General features: G+C 39.8%; 1 protein-coding gene across 3 annotated transcripts in view; it reads left to right on the top strand.

Annotated features, from left to right (window-relative positions):
- Positions 1-24,297, top strand: part of ankrd12 (ankyrin repeat domain 12) — a 275,819-nt gene that overhangs the window by 200,011 nt on the left and 51,511 nt on the right. For all 3 annotated transcript variants that reach the window (XM_051928869.1, XM_028803702.2, XM_051928868.1), the window contains one exon: positions 17,591-17,791. In XM_051928869.1, the coding sequence (XP_051784829.1) occupies positions 17,591-17,791 (201 nt within the window). The remainder of the gene's footprint in view (positions 1-17,590; positions 17,792-24,297) is intronic.

Here is a 24,297-nt window from a genome sequence, read left to right as displayed (position 1 = left end):
AATGAACATACACAAGCCTGGTCCGCAATAGAAGTAAAATCCTGTAGTACTTCTTTATACTCCCTGCTCTGCGCTCCAATAAATGCAAGTTATCGCAAATATACTAATAACCCAATTGTGCTTTACTCACTCAGAATATGGAACCAAGTTAAAAGATTCTCCATCTTAAAATGCTTTCTATCTGTGGCACCTCTGCAAGAGAGCCACCTCTTTCAACCCTCGCAAACCTATCCAGTTTTTAATACCTGGAAAAGATTTTGGATTAAAATGCTCGGAGATCTTTATATAGACAACATACAGTGGTGTGAAAAACTATTTGCCCCCTTCCTGATTTCTTATTCTTTTGCATGTTTGTCACACAAAATGTTTCTGATCATCAAACACATTTAACCATTAGTTAAATATAACACAAGTAAACACAAAATGCAGTTTGTAAATGGTGGTTTTTATTATTTAGGGAGAAAAAAAAATCCAAACCTACATGGCCCTGTGTGGAAAAAGTAATTGCCCCCTGAACCTAATAACTGGTTGGGCCACCCTTAGCAGCAATAACTGCAATCAAGCATTTGCGATAACTTGCAATGAGTCTTTTACAGCGCTCTGGAGGAATTTTGGCCCACTCATCTTTGCAAAATTGTTGTAATTCAGCTTTATTTGAGGGTTTTCTAGCATGAACCGCCTTTTTAAGGTCATGCCATAGCATCTCAATTGGATTCAGGTCAGGACTTTGACTAGGCCACTCCAAAGTCTTCATTTTGTTTTTCTTCAGCCATTCAGAGGTGGATTTGCTGGTGTGTTTTGGGTCATTGTCCTGTTGCAGCACCCAAGATCGCTTCAGCTTGAGTTGACGAACAGATGGCCGGACATTCTCCTTCAGGATTTTTTGGTAGACAGTAGAATTCATGGTTCCATCTATCACAGCAAGCCTTCCAGGTCCTGAAGCAGCAAAACAACCCCAGACCATCACACTACCACCACCATATTTTACTGTTGGTATGATGTTCTTTTTCTGAAATGCTGTGTTCCTTTTACGCCAGATGTAACGGGACATTTGCCTTCCAAAAAGTTCAACTTTTGACTCATCAGTCCACAAGGTATTTTCCCAAAAGTCTTGGCAATCATTGAGATGTTTCTTAGCAAAATTGAGACGAGCCCTAATGTTCTTTTTGCTTAACAGTGGTTTGCGTCTTGGAAATCTGCCATGCAGGCCGTTTTTGCCCAGTCTCTTTCTTATGGTGGAGTCGTGAACACTGACCTTAATTGAGGCAAGTGAGGCCTGCAGTTCTTTAGATGTTGTCCTGGGGTCTTTTGTGACCTCTCGGATGAGTCGTCTCTGCGCTCTTGGGGTAATTTTGGTCGTCCGGCCACTCCTGGGAAGGTTCACCACTGTTCCATGTTTTTGCCATTTGTGGATAATGGCTCTCACTGTGGTTCGCTGGAGTCCCAAAGCTTTAGAAATGGCTTTATAACCTTTACCAGACTGATAGATCTCAATTACTTCTGTTCTCATTTGTTCCTGAATTTCTTTGGATCTTGGCATGATGTCTAGCTTTTGAGGTGCTTTTGGTCTACTTCTCTGTGTCAGGCAGCTCCTATTTAAGTGATTCCTTGATTGAAACAGGTGTGGCAGTAATCAGGCCTGGGAGTGGCTACGGAAATTGAACTCAGGTGTGATACACCACAATTAGGTTATTTTTTAACAATGGGGCAATTACTTTTTCACACAGGGCCATGTAGGTTTGGATTTTTTTTCTCCCTAAATAATAAACACTATCATTTAAAAACTGCATTTTGTGTTTACTTGTGTTATATTTGACTAATGGTTAAATGTGTTTGATGATCAGAAACATTTTGTGTGACAAACATGCAAAAGAATAAGAAATCAGGAAGGGGGCAAATAGTTTTTCACACCACTGTATTTGTATCCTCTGAACAATTACATTCCAAATTCAACCTCCCAGCTACACATTTCTTTCACTATCTTCAAATTAGAAACTTTGTTAAACAGAAACTGCCCGATTTTCCTCACCTCGTACCCTCCACCATACTGGAAAAAATACTGCTCAATTTCGAGGAATTAGACACCATTTCCGCATTATATAAAATCTTATTAGAGTCCCTACCTTTCAAAGACCCAAGAGGACATTGGGAAAAAGATCTCTTAATCTATATATCAGAAAAGGAGTGGAAGGTAGCAATGCAGAGAATTCACTCGAGCTCCATATGCGCAAAGCATAGAATTATGCAACTCAAAATTATGTATCGAGCTCATCTGTCTCGCTTAAAACTGTCCAAAATGTTTCCAGGGCAACATTCCAACCTGCGAATGCTGCATCCAAGCTCCTGCCTCACTGGGTCACATGTTTTGGGCCTGCACCAAATTAACATCATTTTGGACCAAAATTTTAAGTGCTTTTCAGACAGCCTTGGGGTCACAATCCCTCCTAACCCATTAACCGCTGTGTTCGATGTTCTTCCAGACGGACTTGAAGTGGAGAAGGACAAACAAACGGTGATTGCATTCACTACACTTTTGGCATGCAGACTTGTTTTGTTAAATTGGAAGTATCCTAACTCTCCTCTGATAAGTCAGTGGGAAACTGATGTTTTATATTATTTGAAATTGGAAAAAATCAAATTCTCAGTTAGAGGATCCGTACAGATTTTTTTCAAAACCTGGCAGGATCTAATCAATAATATTTTAGAATAAGAGAAATAATTATTACCGCATTTATTTCCCTTCTCCATTTTTTTTATTTACCTATATATATATTTCTTCCTTTCTTTTGTTTATTTTTGCCCTTTTAAAAAGCCTTAAGCAATTCTCCTTTGGCTAAGCTCTCCTTCTCAAGGGTGGGGTCTGATTTGTCTTCCAATTCTTTTTTGTTATAAATTAATCTATATGTATAGAATGATTACAATAAAATTAATAAATAAACTGAAAAAAAAAATACCCCTCCCACACGCTTTAAACACATGTAAACTTATTAAAACACACTTTGTAAACACATATGATATGTGGATGTCGGGCTAAAGATATCAGTAACATCTCACTATTATAAAAAAAAAAAAAAAAATCTTGGCAGGGAGATGAGGCTTGATCTTCTCAGAAAACAATTTACATTCCTCGAGAGACATTTTAATGTCACACAAGACAAGGCATTGAGACAGAAGGACAGCTGCTGTACAGGCTTTTAAAAGATCGACGCGTAGAGCGACAATCAGAACAGGCATCTTGGCAGAAGCAGCAGAAAGCCAGCAGGTAATCTGTCCACTTCTCCTTAGTGCGTTCAGCCCTCACAAAAACCACCTCTCCCCCCACCCCTCCCTTCACAACGCGAGCGAGAGAGTCGCGAAGTGGCAAGAGCTTTGTTTGAGCGAAGCAATCGAAACCAGATCATCTCGGAGAGAATTTAAAACAAGTTCACCGACATCTAACCCAGCAGTTGTAGGAATGCTTTTGGCAAACAAACTCCAGGTGCTTCCAGCTCTTAAAACAACGACAAGCAGAACATGCAGCTTGCCAGCAGAGGATTGGAGCACTTCTTCCTTAGCATGCATTCTGCCCTCACACACACAAACCAAACAAAGACAAGCAGAACATGCAGCTTGCCAGCAGAGGATTGGAGCACTTCTTCCTTAGCATGCATTCTGCCCTCACACATACAAACCCCCCCCTCCCTTACTCCTCCTCCTTCAGAACGTGAGCGGCAGAGATGCAAAGTGGCAACAGGACAGCTGCTATACAGGCTTTTAAGTGACTGACACAAAGCACGACAAGCATTGCACACAGCTGGCCAGCAGCAGCATGACAGCAGCTGAACCGATCGCTTCTCCTTAGTGTGCGTTCAGACCCCCCCTTCACAACGTGAGCAGCGTTATATGTCCCGCGAGAAAGAGATTTAGCCACGCCCGGGGCAGGAAATAAAATAACAATCTCTTTAAATTGTTTATCCGGTAAACGAAACCCGGGGGTGGGCGAGCGAAGCCCCCTAGTAATAATAATAATATTAATAAATCCGCGATGTAGCGGGAGCGCGATAGCTGAATCGCAATATAGCGGGGGATTACTGTACATCGTTATTTGGAATACATGTATTTCATGTGTGTTCCATGTCTACAAAGATCTGGGTAAGTGTAGGAAATGCTGAACACATACCTAAAGCAGGAACTTTGTTCATGTTATACTGATAATGATGTGAAGTGTATAATGTGTGAAGACTTCAGTCCAAATATCAAATAAACACATGCACTTTTATTTAAGAACTAGACAAAGAGCCCGTTTCGACAATGTAAGATGAAACGGGCACGAGTTTGTGTCAGCAGTGTATGAAGAACAAATGATAAGTAACAAAGAAGTTGTTTTGTAATGATTGTAGTCCGCTTTACTCATTACTGTACAGGCTTGTACTGTTAGTTGATGAATTTTCCAGGCCTATAGTATAATATTGAATGATGAATGTTCCAGTACAATATGGAATAGTAATAAGTATAAGCACCACAAACCTGATATAGGTGTAAATCCGCTGGCTGCCACGATGTTGGGGTTGGATGTCGGTCTCGTAAGGTTTTTCAGGCAGCTGCGCAGAAGGCGACTGCGCATTCGGCTTTGGACGTGCGCAGAAGGCGACTACACATTCGGCTTCAGACGGACGCGAGTGAGTGAGTGAGGAGGCAGGCGAATTATGTATTAAGATATAACCAAAGAAGAAAAAAACATTCAATTTACATGTGGCTGTCAATGAGTTAAAAACATAACTCAAATGTCAATCTACATAGTTTACACATGTTCTTGAATGATGCAGAGGTAAGAACTGCTGCCTTATAACCCAAAGGTCTGTGCTTTGAGTAATGAGCTGCTATTATTATTATTACTATAATTATTATTATTATTATTATTATTAGTATTTCTGTAATTTAATAAAAACATACATTTCATTTGGGTCTGTAACACCCAGTGTAAATTTTAGCTATTTGTAAAAGTTAGTGCTTGTCTTTTTTTTTTTTTTGCTATTCAGTTTTATTCTCTCAGTAACATTCACGTGGTACAACGAACTTGCCTCTCCCTCTCTGAGTGGATGGCATTTATCTACATTCTTTTCACAAGAGCAATGCTGTGGCTGAGGCCTGCTCAGAACCGTTTGTTGAACCGGCAATCAAAGATATGATGTCCCGTGACTGCTATCATACTGGACAAAGGCAGGACCGTTGCAACAGACAGCTTCTTCACAGCACTTTTGCCGGCTAATAGACTATTTTGCACCACAACGCAACTCTGCATGGCATCATACTGTAAGTAAAGTGGGACTTCCACCTACAGCTAAAGTCAATTCAGTACGCAAGCAATTCGCCACACTAGGGTTTAGATCTAACAGTGCCAGTGGAGTGTTAGAGCAGTCCAAAATTCACTTGTGATTGTGAGTTTATAGACTATAGCTAGCTGGGCAAAGATGCCTCAAGGTGGAATATGATACCCTTGCTCAAAAATATTAATCAGCTGCAGAAGGCTTTTGCCATCAACCAAATTATTTCTTCTGATGCAAGGAATCTTTGTGTCATTTTTGATTCCTCCCTTTCTTATTCCGCCCACATAAACCACATTAAGAAACTTTCTTTCACCTCTGTAACATATCCCGTGTTTGTCTCATTCCTCTCCTTTTCTAATGCTGAAAAACTTGTCCATGCTTTTATCACATTCCGCATCGATTATTGTAACTCGCTGCTGGCAGGTGCCCTTTCTAATCTTATATCACAGCTCCAGTTGATTCAGAACTCTGCTGCAAGAGTCCTGACACGAACCAACAACAGCGAGCACATCACACCCATCCTGCTTCGCCTTCACTGGCTCCCTTTGTCTTACAGGATTGAATATAAAATTCTGTTAATAACCTACAGAGCTTTAAATGGCCTTGCACCGGCCTACATCAGTGACCTTCTAAATCACTATGCTCCTGTTCACCTACTACGGTCCTCTGATTCTGGTAATCTTGTTGTGCCTTACACTAACCTGCACTCTATGGGTGACAGGGCCTTCAGCTCCATAGCACCCAGACTTTGGAATGACATCCCGAAATAAATTAGATCAGCTGACTCCATTCATTCTTTTTAAAAACAACTTAAAACTCATCTACTTAGGAAGGCTTTTAGCTTAAGTTAACATTCTGCCCTTTCTTTCAGTTTATCTCTCTGTCCAGGTGCTCAGGATAATTTGTGTGTCTGTTATATTACAAATTAGGTTATTTGTTAGGTTTTTCTTTTAGTACTGGATTTAGTATTTTACTCTGGTTTATTATCCTTTATTCTATTTAATGCTTTATCATCTGTTTCATTTTTCTATTCAGGAAAACGTTTGTATCCAATCTTACATATACCCTGCTGTTTTTTCTAAGACTCTGTTAAGCGCCATGAGCATGGGAAAGGCGCTATATAAATAAAATGTATTATTATTTATTAATATGCCCAGTGCATGAATGGGCTGCACATACAAATTTTTCACAGCAAGGCTAATCCACAGGGAATCCCCAATTGTGAGATTATTTATTATGGGAACAAAACAGACTATTACATAAAAACTAAACACTGCATATAATATACTTTCCTTAAATCGCTGAATGAAACGCAACACATTTGCCTTTTTATTAAATAAGAAGAATGCAGAGTTTAGTGAATTAAATGAAATTGTCGATTCACATTACTCTACAAAAGAAAATTGAGTGAGTAAATAACATGAAAAGTACTCATGGACAGCTTTAGTCAGAGAAATGTGACCCCATCACAGTTCCAGTAGGTGTAAAGACAGGTGAATACTGTAAGGCCACAAACACTTCAGTCTGAGACATAACATATTTAAAACACTCATTTTATTTAATACTAGACAAAGAGCCCGTTTCGACAACGTAAGATGAAACGGGCACGAGTTTGTGTCAGCAGTTTATGAAGAACAAATGATAAGTAACGAAGAAGTTGTTTTGTAAGGATTGTAGTCCACTTTACTCATTACTGTACAGGCTTGTACTGTTAGTTGATGAATTTTCCAGGCCTATAGTATAATATTGAATGATGAATGTTCCAGTACAATATGGAATAGTAATAAGTATAAGCACCACAAACCTGATATAGGTGTATTGAATGAATGAGTAATTGAATCAGAATACGTAATTAGGCCTCAAGCTGTACTCGAAATTGCCTTTCAGGCCTCTTAATCAAAGTCGCCTTTCTCTTTGAATTTTTGTGGCCGTAAATCCGCCGCCTGCCGCGATGTTGGGGTTGGATGTCGGTCTCGTAAGGTTTTTTGGGCAGCTGCGCAGAAGGCAACTGCGCATTCGGCTTCGGACGTGCGCAGACAGCGACTGAGCATTTGGCCTTGGACGGACGTGAGTGAGGAGGCAGGGAAATTATGTATTAAGATGGAGTAAAAGAGATATCGACTAATTGCTTTGTGCAGCACCAACCTACCAGTATGCAGACAAAGCAGCTCAGCTACAAGCCCAGCCATCAATGGTTATACTTGTTAGTAAACTCTTGCTACTTTTAACATCAACAAGCACTATATATGTCGGTAAAACATTACTTGTTTGTATTCACAGTATTATTATTATCACTTGCTACCTGATAATAACGATTCTGTTGCTTCCATGCCTTAATTACAAAAGGCAGTAATGCCAATGCACTTGCTGTATTTAAACCTTCTCATTGTGTTTACCATCAAGAGCATGCAAAATGAGGAAGGGTTTGTATCCAGCAGAGGTCGCTAGCTTCCTTGTTGGAATAAGTTCTTTTGTAATTGCGGCATGTTACATACCCCAAAACTATATAAATATAATATAAAAAGGCAATGCTCCTCCCTTAGTGATACAGCAGTAAGGAATTACATGGGAGAAATAACAGACGAGGAAGCCATGACAAAAACCCAGTTGGGAGTGGGAGCCCGATGTATAGAGTCTGCCATTTTCGCCTCTGTGTTGGAAGGATTTTCCGAATCAGATGATGTTATCTCCCATCCGTCCGTCTGCTTCAAATATGTGCCAGGCAGTGTTCCAAGGCTTTATACTCTTCCTTCATGTGCAGGCCCCCACTTCGGTGAATCATGCCATTCCCAAACAAGGCACAGGGGATACAGTTTCATGCTGATTTTGACACACAGAAATGCCCATTTTGCAGTTGTCAATGTCAATTTATTTATATAGCACATTTAAAACAACATAGGAATGCTGCGGCCAAAGTGCTTTACAATAAAAGAAGAAAAAAACAATTAACATAAATAACAAATAGAAATAAAATAAATGAACATAAACAAAATGAATAATTTACATAATCACAATGAGGAAACCATCGGTATTACTGAAGGTCACGGAAAGCAAGTGAATAGAAATGAGTCTTTAATCTTGTTTTGAACAGTTCAGCTGTAGATGACTCCTTTATGTAATGAGGCAAAGAGTTTCACAGGCGAGGAGCAGCAGCTGCAAAAGCCCTGTCCCCCTTAGTTTTACAAAACTAAGTTGTCCCTGTGTTGTCTTCTAATGCTTGCCTAGCAGTTCTTATATGGTGAACTCCTCTGTGCTATATCTGGCATTGTGTTAGTTGTACATGTGAGTAGAAAGAAAAGTGGATTTATAAAATATTTTTGTACAGAGCAGTGACATATTAAACTTATATACTTATTACAGGGTTCTGAAACACATCATACCTGAACTGATTCAGGTGTGCAGTTTTGATTTATGAACATGATGAGCTATTTGACAAGGAAACTACATTAAAATAGTTTTCTTTCTGAAGTACATTGTGATGGTTTGAGTGGAAGGGGCTGTGGCTTAGGCAACAGTTTTGTACGTTTCCTAAACTGTTCATTTTCAATTCAGATAAATGTTTAACACTAGAATTACCAAAGCCTACAAAAAACTCATAATCCCAGCCCACCTTAAATCCATTCCCACCTCTCTGTCAGCATCTTTTGTGTTGTAAATGTGTCGATCAATACAAGCAGCAGGCAGCTTGCCTTGTTTATCTGGGAGTGAAGTACCTGGAGCTGTATAGGGTAAATAACATACAATTAGGTCCATAAATATTTGGACAGAGACAACTTTTTTCTAATTTTGGTTCTGTACATTACCACAATGAATTTTAAATGAAACAACTCAGATGCTGTTGAAGTTCAGACTTTCAGCTTTAATTCAGTGTGCTGAACAAAACGATTGCATAAAAAATGTGAGGCAACTAAAGGATTTTTTTAACACCATCCCTTCATTTCAGGGGCTCAAAAGTAATTGGACAAATTAAATAACTGGAAATAAAATGATCATTTCTAATACTTGGTTGAAAACCCTTTGCTGGCAATGACAGCATGAAGTCTTGAACTCATGGACATCACCAGATGCTGGGTTTCCTCCTTTTTAATGCTCTGCCAGGCCTTTACTGCAGCGGCTTTCAGTTGCTGTTTGTTTGTGGGCCTCTCTGTCTGAAGTTTAGTCTTCAACAAGTGAAATGCATGCTCAGTTGTGTTAAGATCAGGTGACTGACTTGGCCATTCAAGAATTTTCCACTTCTTTGCTTTAATAAACTCCTGGGTTGCTTTGGCAGTATGTTTTGGGTCATTGTCCATCTGTATCATGAAACGCCGCCCAATCAATTTGACTGCATTTAGCTGGATTTGAGCAGACAGTATGTCTCTTAACACCTCAGAATTCATTCGGCTGCTTCTGTCCTGTGTCACATCATCAATAAACACTAGTGTCCCAGTGCCACTGGCAGCCATTCACGCCCAAGCCATCACACTGCCTCCACCGTGTTTTACAGATGATGTGGTATGCTTTGGATAATGAGCTGTTCCACACCTTCTCCATACTTTTTTCTTGCCATCATTCTGGTAGAGGTTGATCTTGGTTTCATCTGTCCAAAGAATGTTTTTCCAGAACTGTGCTGGCTTTTTTAGATGTTCTTTAGCAAAGTCCAATCTAGCCTTTCTATTCTTGAGGCTTATGAGTGGCTTGCACCTTGCAGTGCACCCTCTGTATTTACTTTCATGCAGTCTTCTCTTTATGGTAGACTTGGATATCGATATGCCTACCCCCTGGAGAGTGTTGTTCACTTGGTTGGCTGTTGTGAAGGGGTTTCTCTTCACCATGGAAATGATTCAGCGATCATCTACCACTGTTGTCTTCTGTGGACGTCCAGGGGCCTCATGTATAACGCCGTGCGTAGAACTCACACTATAACATGGCGTAAGCACAAAAGCGGGATTGTGCGTACGCACAGAAAAATCCAGATGCAGGAATCTGTGCGCACGCATACTTTCACGTTCTCCCACTACATAAATCCCGATCAGCGTGAAAAGTAACACACGTGCACACGCCTTCTGTCCCGCCCCAACTCCTCCCAGAATTACGCCTCTTTGAATATGCAAATCAATATAAATAGCCTTCTGTGAAAAGACAATGGGAAAAGCACAGGGGAAAATATAAGAATTTCAGCGAATACCAAGTGGAGGCAAAGGAAAAACGTACTATTTGTTGGTTTAAACAGTGGTATAATCAACAAAAGAAAGTTGATCGAGTGACAGAGTGTCGGAAAAACTCGAAAGATCAAATTCACAAAGTTGCACAGTGCCCGAAATAAAAAAGAAATCACATATCAAAGTCACCGTGAAAAGGCAAGTCGTAGCCCACCGTCTGAGTGTCATATGAAAGCGTATTAGGGTACAAACAAAAAAACATAGGCACACAGTGGGGAAAAAAGCACGAAATGTCAACTTTAATCTCGAAATTTCCACTTTAATCACGTAGTTTATTTTGCCATTAAAGTAGAACATCATAAACTTCATCTTAAAATCGTTTATTTTACTAGTTTCTCAAGTAGCACGTTAAATACTTTGTTCTGTGTTTGATCTTCTATGTGCTCTATGTGTGTGAATCACTACGTGCTTCCGTTCTTTCTCTTTCTCCGACAGGACACAAAATGCATTACATTCGAGATATTACAGCTCTCTGAATAATTAAAATACTGAGATGTATACGTGATATCATTTTCATGATGATAGGAATGAAAGCATGTTATTAAACATGGGAACACGGTGGCGCAGTGATTGTTCATATCTCACGCAAGAGGCTTGCTGCACCATGTGCGACCTTCGATGAAATAATTTATTACAGAAGTACTGTCTCTTTCAAACGTACTAACCTCCAATTCCTGTCCATACTTTTCTTTCTCCAATCGCCACACAATCAGCTCTGTAATAGACGTTAAGCCATTTGTAAGCTTAGAACGCCGATTCTTCAAAACTTTTAAGGAACATTGAAATATCTTCGTAGTACATGTTTAATTATTCTGTTCATCTATCCTTCCAGTGTCGCGTCAGCACCAGCAAGAATACAGCGCAAGGCAGGAGCTATCCTTGAACTAGCTATACGCTGCGGCACCGTGTCCTCACATGTTTAATTATTAACAATACAGATTATTTAAATGAAGTTAGTTTTATCTGTATACTATAAGCAACATATTTTGCTGCATTTCATCTTAAAAATGATATTGTCATCATACGCGCTTTATAAAGTAGCGCAGGTTGTGCAATATTATAACTGTAGTGTAAGTTTACAGTGAGGTGATTGTACTTATAAGTACAAACAGTTCTACAAGGAGCACTTGATGGACTGATTGAGTGCGTTTATAGTTCTTGGGATGAAACTGTTTCTGAAACGTGAGGTCCGTACAGGAAAGGCTTTGACGCTTTTTGCCGTGGTTGAGGTAGTGTGTACTTGAAACTGTATACCGATAATTCTCTTTCCGATCATCTGCTGCTGTGATTCACACTCAGATACAGTGATATAAATACTCCGAGTGGTGCAGTGAGAGTAATATGGAAAAAGATGATCCGCAAAAAGAACAACAAGATGCAGTGAGCGTAACAACGCTAAAGCAGTTATGGTATTTGGAATACTATGGCTATTCCCTGGCCCATTATATTGCTACAGGTTAATTACGATTAGATGCATTACACTAATAAACAATATGCAGTTAATTTCAGTGTATTTATAAAGCCGCGTCAGGAATGTGGAGCTAAGAAAGAAAGGATGAGCACACAGGAACAGCAGTTTGACCATTCTGTGGACCATTATATTGTTACAGGTTAATTACAATCAGATGCATTAAATTTATGAACGATATGCGGTTAATTTCAGTGTATTTGATAAAGCCGCCGCCGTGGATGTGGATCTAAGAAAGGGTAACCACACAGGAACAGTAGCAGTGCTTTGACGCTGGGTGCCGCCAGTCTGTAAAACCGAGCTGGAGAAATTGCGTACGCCAAGGTATGAGTTACCGTGGAAATGTGCGTGGCTTTTACGCCAAGTTTAGGTTTTATACATCGCGATTTGAGCGTGGAAAGGTTCGTACGCAACATTTCTGTGCGTACGCACCGTTTATACATGAGGCCCCAGGTCTTTTTGCGTTGCTGAGTTCACCAGTGCTTGCTTTCTTTCTCAGGATGTACCAAACTGTAGATTTTGCCACTCGTAATATTGTAGCAATTTCTCAGATGGGTTTTTTCTGTTTTCGCAGCTTAAGGATGGCTTCTTTCACCTGCATAGAGAGCTCCTTTGACCACATGTTGCCTGTTCACAGCAAAATGTTCCACATGCAAGCACCACACCTCAAATCAACTTCAGGCCTTTTATCTGCTTAATTGATAGTGACATAATGACGGACTTGCCCACACCTGCCCATGAAATAGCCTTTGAGTCAATTGTCCAATTACTTTTGAGCCCCTGAAATGAAGGGATTGTGTTAAAAAATGCTTTAGTTGCCTCACATTTCTATTCAATCGTTTTGTTCACCCCACTGAATTAAAGCTGAAAGTCTGCACTTCAACTGCATCTGAGTTGTTTCATTTAAAATTCATTGTGGTAATGTACAGAACCAAAATTAGAAAAAAGTTGTCTCTGTCCAAATATTTATGGACCTAATTGTATTATTTGGAACACATGCATTTCATGTGTGTTCCATGTCTACAAAGATCAAAGTAAGTGTAGGATGACAGGAAATGCAAGAAATGTTGAACGCATACCTAAAAGACAAACTTCTTCCATGGTTTAGTACCAACGACAAAATTTTGACATGAAGTATATAATGTGTGAAGACTTATGTCCAAATATCAAATAAGCACTTTGACAAAAGAACAAGTGCACTTGTATTCAAGACTATAACTGAAGAAAAAGAAATCGGGTTAGTGTACTTTCGTGTCACGACCGCTTTGGTATTATAGCAGTAAGAACTGCTGTCTCATAATCAAGAGGTCACGGGTTTGAGCCTTGCTGCATCACACAATAAATGTTTTGAGTGTTTTGGAAATGTTTTGAACTAAATAAGTTCTTAAAATGTATTCTCGAAATTCAGAGTCTGTCATTAGTGACCTTTTTTTGGTGGAAGTTTTGTTTTTATAGGAATATTGAATATTTCATAGAAAAATTCTTTAACCTTGGAGATTTTAATTTGAATTGCCTAGTTAAACTTTACCATGCACACTGGTTCTTTAACTATTGTTTATATCTTGGCATAAGAGAAACGGTAGCAAGGTCAGATTTGTCCAAAAAAGGAAGCATCTGTTTTATATAGACGCCTTTGAAAGGAGTATAGCAGTGATTCAGTGACGTGTACCCCTCTGGTAGAATGTGTAATGTGCTGATAATAGATCAGCATTAACATTTTGAGACTAACATTGTTAAAATCACTGGCCACAATGAGGGTAGCATCCAGGTTATCGTTCTGGTGATGTTCTGAGCATCTCATACAGTTCCATCTGGGCAGTGTTTCCCATACATTCTCTATGCTAGTGCTGAACCACTACCAATGCAATCTATTTTCCGCCACTTCCATTTTGGGGGGTGGTGTTCTGCACTTTTCACCACTCTGCCTGCCTGCCTGCTTCTCTTCCTGCAATGTCTGCATTCATAAACAGGCTGGAATGTTTTTCTTTTTTTGTTAAGTAAATCATTACGCTTAAAATTTAGAATGCTGTAATTTATGTTGATTAATACATGATTTCATTAATTATAGCTAATACTGTTATCCAGTGGCTTCTCTGTCTGCCTATTATATAGTGCCTTCCTTGTCCAAATATTATACAATGCTATCTATCTATCCATCTGTTATAGTGCCTTCTGTTTTTTTAGGTTTTTTTGACAGTTTTATATCTATTATACAGTGCCTTCCCTCTAGTGGCTTCTGTGTCTGTTTATTATGCAGTGCTCTGTCTGTGTATCTCTTTCAGAACTTAAAAACAAGAACAACTATAACAACACTTGTTCATGTTAGTTGCAGTCTCAATTTTTACATTTTTTTTAAGAAGAGCACCCAACAGACTTTGTAAAATTATAAACTAATAAAGTCTCGCATGTATTTTAAACCCATGCCTAAATCCTTATCCTTAAAAAAAAATATATATATATATATTTTTTAACTAATTTAAAATGCTTTTTTGATTTGGAAAAAAAAATTTTGTTAGTGCTGTTTTTTTTCTCTTATAAAATTTTACATCCTTTTGTGTTTAAAAAGAATTTAAAAAAGAGCTTTCACTTTCACCCCACCGGGGAATCAAACCAGTATCTGTGTCAAATCTGTGCTATGGTCTGATTGGTTGAGCAGTCTGTGTCAACTATACACAGTTGGCCATGCAGGGAGGACCCGGGATGAGAACCCATGATCTTCTTACTGCAAGGCAGTGGCACTACATCTGCCACTTGTGCAGATTTACTGTACTACATAATATTGTGCTTGATAGTTTATAATTACAAAGGATTTCCAAAATCGAAGAATATGAACTGCAGGTTAATAACGAGCTTCGCATTCTACAGAACAGTTTTGTATTTCCACAAAGCAATCAGTGCTTAATTTGATGGAGTTTTAAATAAACTTCCAAACTTTTTTTGCATGTTTTCATCAAATGCAATTTTTCTAGTTCATTCTTTGCTTTAAGTGTCAATGGCTGATCGTCATCCTTGTAATAGCCATGAATCCACAGGATCGAAGTGTGTGAGTAGAGAGACAACCAGTCATATGAAGTTAAGTGCAGAGACAGTGCTTGTCAATAACAAAGCTCTCATTGGAGTAACAATTAGGTGCATTTGCGAAAACCCACGTTCACGATTATTGGTTAAATTGAAATGCAAAGAAGATTCAGCACACAATTGATTATATAATTGTTTAATATGTAGTCGATGCCATGACCAGCTGTTGCAGTTGAGGTGGCAGTACAACATAGTGCCACATACAGTGATATATTTTTTGTAACAGTATCACAGACTACTGCCACCACTTCTAGACATACAACAATGTGCTGCATTGTGGGTTCAGTTGTATGTTGATAGGCTATGTGGATTGTTGCATTCATGGTCTATGCTACAGTGGGAATTTATATAGGAATTTCTGAAGGCTCGCGAAATGCGTTTTACTCTGGTTTTCTCTGTTTCTGGCGAGACCACTGGCTGGGCTACTCGGAGGTTGCTTCTGGGCTGCATGTGGCCCATTGACCATCATTTGAATAGGCCAGCCATAGACTGTAATGTGTTAAACTTTTTTTTTAATCTCTATTCTTCATGAAACCATGAAGTCATTTTTTTCTCAGCCATCACTACAAACTACATGGGGTAAGTAATACAAAAAAAGTTATTTTTTGGTGGAATGTAACATGGTTTAAGTGAATACTTTCCTATCATTTCTGTAACTTGTTCAGTATTTTCCAATTTGTATTAACAAATTTTCATTTAAAATTTGTGACACAATTTTAACTTTTTAGGAATAGAAAGAAGCCATGGAGAAAAAAAAGAATTATGACTTTGACAACTTTTAAAATCTATGCACTTGAGGTATTACTAAATGGTCTACCTCCTTTGTCAAATGTCTTTTGTTTATATGTTCAGAGATATAAAGCAGATGAGGAGCATAACCCTACCTCTATCTTCTAATTGCTACTACTCGGTTACAAGCACATATATTATGATACAGTACTATGGAAAGTATCAGACATAAGTTAACTTACTATGGCATACCTTGCCAGGGAACTGAAATCATGAACTAACTCCCCACTGTATGCTTGGTTCTTTACACCAATGATTATTCAAATTGACATAAACTAAGAAGGCATCAGGTGGCTCCACCCCAATTTAGAATATGGTACCCATGCATTAGCTGCCATACTTAAAATAAGCAATATTTAACATGTGTAATATGGTATCGTTCATCCTTTAAATAACTATGCCTCAATATAGCCTTTTTGCTTTTTGTTAGTTCTTTACCTATTTAAAGTTTTTTTCTTAAAATTTGCTGAATTTTCCTCATGATCTAGTAAGGATATAGGTAGCATGTCAAAGCTACCAAAATATTTTCAAAAGTACACCTCTAGATAATCTTAGACAGCACTGAAAATATGACTTTTTAACAAGATTTTTGGAAAAACGGTCTACATTAATACAGAATTGTACATACAGTACCACACTTATTTCTGTTTTGAACTGTATAAAATGTACATGCGTCATGTCCAAAATATTGAAGAATTTTTGGCAGATTGATAGTTCACCATGTGATTCCTGCTCAGATCTTAAACTAAAATATTTGTTTGTTTGTCAGTGAGTCAGACAGTCTTGTCTTCACATTTAATTCCTATTACTCTTAACAACTCTGATTGGAGTAACACCTGATGAAACCTTGCCACTTTAAAAACAGTTTGTTGTCCTAGTTTACACTATATTTTCAGCAGGCTATCTTATTTTGTTCAACTGGAAGAATCCTAACCTACCTACCATAATACCATGATAAGCAGATAGCTTATTATTATTTTTTTTAAATTTGGAGTCACTTTACAAAGAACAATTAAAAATTTATCAAGATATCCATTAAGCATTAATGTTGTCCTCGATGAATTGAAAGCGGTATCTTTTGAGATGTTATTTCATATTAGATCCTTTTCTTTTCTCTCAAGATAGGATAAGTGATCTGATTTTTAACAAAATATAGTTCTACATGTCTGTCTTGTGATTAACATAATGCACTACTTAAAATCAAATGTATTACAAAAATATACTTGATGAGAGGATAATGCTGTACTACATTCACCAAAATTGCAAGGCAAAATTTCCTTCACATTCCTGTAATGTGAAATAGGATATATCTGCTAAGTCTAATGTAACATCACCTCCTCACTGCCATCAAGGTCATACTCTTATATTGAATATTAAACTTTGTCATACTGTAACAGACAAAAATTAGTAAAGTTCTCTCTGTTCATATGGCCGAAAGTTGGTAGGAAAATAATTATTTTTATTGAGTATTCTTCTTTAAGTTTTTTTTCATGCTGTGTATACCAAGTTGTATAGCCAAAGTAAGTTTTTTTTTTTTTTTTTTTTTTTAATATGCCTTTCAAGATATTGCAATTTTGGCTGGTATTCCATGTAAAGAAATGAGTACTCATGAAGATCTTGTAATATAATTAAACATATCCTGATGTTTGAAATGACCTACCAAATTAAGTGTTCATTTTACTTTATAGGAAGCTTTTTTTATATTGTTAAATTAAAAATGTATTTTTATTTATTTTATTTTTTTTTAGACTCTACCCCTAATCACCCAACTCCAACAACACCAGTTCAGAAAAAGATTCCTAGTACATCCTCTCGACAGAAAGACAAGGTGAATAAAAGAAATGAAAGAGGAGAAACTCCATTACACATGGCAGCAATTCGAGGAGATGTAAAGCAAGTTAAAGAATTAATAAGCTTGGGTGCCGATGTAAATGTAAAAGATTTTGCAGGTATGTTTCTCCCATTTGTGAAATGTTACTAGAATGTGCTCTGATTTCATTTCAATACAAATACTAATAGTGTGTTCCTGAACAAAATGCTTTCATTTTGGGACAAGTGCTAGTGCTAACGTGGGTTTGTGCTTACTGCTAGAAATGTGTAGCTCTCTCTGATGGATTGAGCTGCCCACATTCATCTGAGCAATTGATTCCTTCAGGGTGTTTAACACTAGAATCCCTTAAGCCTACGGAAAAAGTTGTAATGCCAGGCCACTTTAAGTTCCTTTGCAACTCTTTATCTGTGTCTTTGTTTTACTAATGTGTCAATCAGCGCTGGCAGTAGGCAGTCTGCTGTCCCATCACCCACCAACGCAGCTGGTCGAACAGAACGTTCTCCCAGCTCAAGTCTGTTTATCTGGGTGTCTGGAATTGTATAGGGTAAACAATATATCATTATTTGGAATATATATATTTAATTTATTCTGTATCTACAACTATCTGGGTAAATGTAGGATGACAGGAAATGCGAGACAAGAAATGTTGGAACACATAGCTAATACAGAAACATTTTTCATGTTTGGTGGTAATGACAAAATATTAACATGAAGTGTATAATGTGTGACGACTGTGTGACGACGATAGTCCAAATATTAAATAAACACTTTCACAAAAGGTATAACAAAACAGGTGTGCTTTTATTGAAGAATATAACAAAAGAAAAATAAATCATTCAATTTACATGTTGCTGTCAATGAGTAAAAACCCAAGACCAAATATCAATCGACACAAACTCAACATGTCTGCTTGGCTGGTCAGAGGTAAGAACTGCTGCCTCATAATCAAGAGGTTGTGGGCTCAAGCTTGTGTTCTCACCATTTTGAGTAGTGAGCTGCTATTATTACTATTGTATAATAAAAACATACAGATTCAGATCAAAGGTAATTTGATATACCTTTTATGAAAGTGTTTGATATTTCGACTTCAGTCTTTACACATTATACACTTCATGTCAGCATTTTGTCATTATTACTATAACATGAAAAAAAATTCTGTTTTAGTTAGGTATTTAACATTTATATTCAACAAATGTATGCATTCCAAATATCAATATAATTTATCCTATACAATTCCAAACACATAATTCCCAGCTAAAGATACTTCAGCGTCTGACTTGACTTCAGTTGCATCGATGATAAATGAGTGAGCAGGCTACCTGCTGCCAGTGCTGATTAACAAAGATGCTGATGAAGAGGTGCAAAGGAATTTAAGGTCGTCCGGGATTATGACTTTCTTCATAGGCTTCTGAGATTCTAGTGTTAATAAGCATTTGAAGACTTTACTGTTTTGATAATATTTTCCTAATTTTTAATTATTTTTGATGCTGGGATATTTTTGAAGTTAAGGTAAGGTTAGTTTTCTTGTTCTTTAATTGGCTTAGTGGTTTCTTAATTTTAAGGGATAGAGTAGTGGTTCCCAGCCTTTAGTCAGCAATGTATTATCAGGTGGTCGATTTATTTATTTTTTTGATTTTGCTCTGACCTTCTCTGTTTTTAGCATTTGATAAATGGCCTAATGGCTTATACCCGTTGAATTGGGCATAAGTCCAGTCTTAGTGGCAGGGTCGTATGCTGAATGCAGTTTTAGCGGCCATGGGCAATCATTGCGTGTTCACTATTACAGCATAAAGTGCAAAGAAGTTGTACATTAAGTTTACCATGTTTTCGTAACACTATTTTAATCTGGTTTGATAAATCTCATTCTTATGGTAATCCAAAGGGCATTTTATTTGTGGATCACCAAGAACTGTAAAAACACCAGAAAATATCAAAAGGTGAGACAGTCTGAAGAACAGAGCTCTTGACAGTTCAGCACTACTTCAATCAGTAGAATTAAATATTTCAAACTAGATTGTTTGCCAAATTATTTATCACGATTTTGTCACCTATATAAAATACAAATAGCAAACACATCTGTAATAATTTAGTTGTGACTCCGCTTTTTACAAAGTTTATTGAATTGTTAAAATAAAACTGGGATGTTAAGTTAGTTGTAAATGTATTTTGAAAAATGTTTTTTTATAGTGGAGCTGTTTTGAAAAAGTTTAAGACAAAGTAAACAGATGTAATTGACTAATTATTTTTACCACTTTTACTTTTTCCAGTGTCATAATTCAAGTAACAAAGTTAAGTGGCCATTCATGTTGTCCTTTCAATAATTTTCACATCCTTGAGCTGCACCCATTATCAAGAACTTAATTTCCTCAGCTTTACCAATGCTTAACACTAAACATTTATACTGACAGTGATATACGTCATGAATCTCTTCCCTGTTTTGAATAATAATTTCTGTTTTATTAACTAGATTTGTTCTCCCATTTTCTCTTTTAGTAATATTCATATATGAAGTGTGCTTGAAGGGAATAAAAACATTCACTGTCTTTTTATTATATGGCCATTATTTGTTTATATATTGGTGTTCTGTCTTTTGTTGTTAATTCTCTTCTTGGGTTTCAGTTTGGTACTGAATTTCTTATTTTGGTCCTCAGATTAAAAAGATTAAGAACCCCTGATCCATTGAATAAAAACAATTCAATTCTGGTGGTCTGCAACTTAAAGGTAGTTTACAAAGTAGTCATTGGATGTAAAATAGTTGGTAGCTGCTGGTTTAGAGCATTTATCACTTGTTTTGATCAGTTTTTATAACTTCCATCTTCTAACACTTGTTTGAAAACATACCCCACACTGATTGTAACTCTTGTTATTTTGACCTTATTTGTAAGTAGCTTTGGACAAAAAAGTCTGCTGTATCAATAAATGTGAATGCATTTTATTTTATTTTATTATTTTGGGCTAAAGTTACGTTAGATTTGTGCAGTGCATGATATTACCATTTCTTGTGGCCAAAATGTGTCTTTTGCTGATATCTTCCCTTCTCATTAAGACAGTTGAACAAAATGTGATGGATTGTTTTACATATGGGCTTCATGTATTTTGTGAATGTGTGTATTTATATGCATGGATGCATGTATGTACATACCTGTGTGTGTGCTTGTGTGTGTGTATGTATGTATATTTTGTATATATACAGTGCCATCCATAATGTTTGCAACAAAGACACGTTTCCTTGTTTGGAACAAAGACACATTCTTCTCCCTCAGCTCCACGGTTTAAAATTACACATTCTAGACTTTAATTTCAGGGTGTTAGAATACTTTTCAGTCACACCATGTAGAAATGAGAACACTTCTTGTACACAGTCACCCCATTTCAGGGAACCATAATGTTTCGGATATAGCAATGGCAGGTATATTAAAGCAGACATATTTAGTACTTTGTTGCATATCCCTTGCATATAATGACATCCGTACATATGTATGTATGTATGTATTTACGAGGTCTGTCTATTAAATAACGAGACTGTGTTTCTATCTCTTAAACAAAGCAGTGAGAACCGATTCTGAGCACTTGCCATTCAGGTTTAAACCTGTCCAAACCCACACGACAAATAACAGCACTCTTTGCTATTTAGTTAATTGCCAGTCACCGTTTCATGCAGTTGTTTCCCCTCGTGTGCTGGAATCCTGCTAAGTTTAAAAGTGGAGCAACATTTCCATTTGAAATTTCTAGTAAAATGGAGCAAAACAACAACGGAATCTTTTCAAATGCTTACTGAGGATTACAGGGAAGACCACATGTCTCGTGCATGCGTGTGTTTCTCCTAAATTCAAATCGGTGTGTAAGGAGACACCTTCTGAGTTAATGGATACAGTAAAGAAGAAAACGTCTTGAAACAGCCGACAAACTGATCTGCTCCACACCTTTGACCAGTGGAAGCCTAGACTGCATCCATGTGTAACTGCGAATGGGGACAAGTGTTAGAATTGTTATATAGGTAAAAGGGAGTTATTGCGTTAGTCTCGTTATTTTATGTGTTGTGGAACGAGCCCCGGACACAGACAGGCAGACATGTTAAAGTGACCACCACACGTTTATTTACAATCCTATTATGTACAGTTCAAGTGCCACACAACCCCCAGACTCCCCCAAAGTCCAGGACAAACCACACTATGCCTCACTCTTCAGGCCGCCTCCTTCTCTTCCCTCCAGACCTTGTCTTTCTCCTCACCCAACTCCAGCCTTGAATGAAGGGAGGCGGTCTCTTTTATAAGCACCCGGATGTGCTCCAGGTGTGCTCCGGCAATCTCCCACTGACACGCCCCAGTGTGGCGGAAGTGCTGGCTGCATCCCCAGAAGCACTCCGGGTGTCCCTGCTCCTCTTCCCCCCAGCACTTCCTGGTGTGGCGGAAGTGCTGAGGTCCAGGCATTGCAGCACCCCCTGGCGGAGACCATGTGCCCCTACAGGGTTGAGCTTCAGAGCTCTGTACCCATGGCCCCCAAAGGAACCAGGGCGGTCGCCCCCTCGTGGTCTGGAGGAGGCACAAGCCCTTCTGTGGTCTTCCTGGGCGTCCCAGCTGGGTACCACCCCCCAGCGGCATGCCACAGTACCCCACCACAAGCTGAGACCCCTAGGGGCCAGCGGCCCGTCCCACGAGGGCAGGTCTTCCACGGCAGGAAGCCGACATGCTCCACTCCAGGGCCCGGTCCTGCAAAATATAAAACAGAACAAGGGGCGGAGACGTTGCCCTGACGCCGCGACTCGCCGTCTCTCTACCTTAAATAGGGGCAACGCTGCCCCCTCTGACTGGCACCCCGGTGCTTGCGACCTCGGCCCCCCTTTCGAGACCTCCATGTCCCCCGTGCTGGGACATTGGACGGGACCGCACATGCCCCCGTCACCTCAGCCGGCTGTGGGGTTTCCCTCTGCGCTCTGAGGGCGGCCCTTCTCTGGATGTGAGCGTACTGCCTCACGCCCTCCCTTATTGGAGGAACCAGCACTCTTCCCTCAATTCCTCCTTTTACTCTGGGATGCCATGACGGTCTGGGTCTGCCTATGGCAAAACCACAGCCCCTGATCCGTCTGCGTCCCTGTAGAACGACTTGAGGCTGTGGCTGGCTTGGGACGGAGGGCGCTAGGAACGGGGGCATTTATCAGCACGCATCCTGCCAGCCCCCTCGCTGTCTCTCCCCTCGCCATGCACACAGCACCCGCCACCGCGTCCACTGTTGGAGATCCCCCTACTTGATTCCGTTCATGAGGTTCACAGGCCCTTTCGGTGGGACCTCCTCTATGCTTTACGGGGTCGGCTGTACTCACCGTCCCCGCCGTCCCCCTCCGGCTGAAGACTCCAGCGTCACACCGTCTTGCTGCAGCTCGCAGCAGCTCCACCGACGCGACAGCCGTCCTCTCCAGTTCCAGCAACTCCGCCCGGAGGGCACACAGCACCTGTGATAGAGGCCCTGTGGGCTGAAGGCACTCCTCCAGTTCATGCAGGGCCCCAGGCAAAGACAGGAAGTCAGCCGGTGGTGGGCTTACCTGTCCGTCAGCAACACACGTCGACTGCTTCCTGTGGGCCTCTGTCTCCGGCCCAATTGGGTCTCTCCTCGGCACAAGACGGACATTCCTTGGTCCCGCCTCCATCCAATCATCGGCGGGCACCCAAGACACACTGTCCAATCCCGTGCCTGTCACGGGGAGGGACTTCCGGTCCGCGGCCATTTTGACTCCTTTCTTCCTGGTGCGGCGGCATGCTGGCTCTTTGGGTTGCAGCGTCTCCCTCTCAGCAGCTCCTGCTGCTGCTGCCGCCACCGTGTCAACAAAGCGCCGTGGATCGACATGCGCCTGCCACCGACAAGGATCCGGGCAGCCCCTGCCTGGTAAACACAAAACACACGCGGCCCCGCAGGGCCGGTTGCCAGCAAGGAGGGAACTTACCTCCCGGGTCCTGTCTGTCTGGCATGGCCTTGCTAGGTAACATGTCGTCCCGGGTGCCTTCTGCGGCAGTGTACTTGCAGGAGCCCGCTGCACTCCAGCTACGCCTGCTGTTTTGATCCCGCACTAGGGGAAAACGGCTCTTCTGCGGACTGGTGGCGGTCCGTGGGGCAAGTCCCTCTCGTGGGGCTGTGTGCACGCCGCTCCCGCGGCATGTGGGTGGGCTCCCCTGCTGCGCCGGGCCGTCCACAACATTACCGTCCATTACTGTGCGCTGAGCTTACTCTTGAGCATGCAACATATAGTTGGCCATGTGAAAAGTAATCTTTCCTCAAATCAATGCCAACCTTTTGTAGGGTCTGTCCCTGAGACTTAATTTTCATTGCGAAGCAGAGCCTTACTGGAAATTGGAGGTGTTTGAATTGAAATAGGTTTCATCGATAACTTCGCATCCAGGTTTTGAGAGTTTAAACATTCATAAACATCAAAGTGTCCACTACTCATATTGTCACCTGTGAATCTAAGATGTTTAAGAGGCATTGGCGGTTGTCCAAAGGTGTAAAATATTTGGCCATTTCGGTACACTTGAAAGCGACAACCGAACAATTCAGCTGCAGCCATCAACTAACATGCAGAACCACAGGTGAAGGGCTTAAGCATTTCACTCTTGTAGTGCTCATGTACAGGAT

Source organism: Erpetoichthys calabaricus, chromosome 6, assembly GCF_900747795.2.
Source record: "Erpetoichthys calabaricus chromosome 6, fErpCal1.3, whole genome shotgun sequence".
In the NCBI taxonomy this organism is placed as follows: Eukaryota; Metazoa; Chordata; class Cladistia; order Polypteriformes; family Polypteridae; genus Erpetoichthys; species Erpetoichthys calabaricus.
Note: the sequence above shows the minus strand (reverse complement) of the source record. Positions and strands in the feature narration are given on the sequence as shown.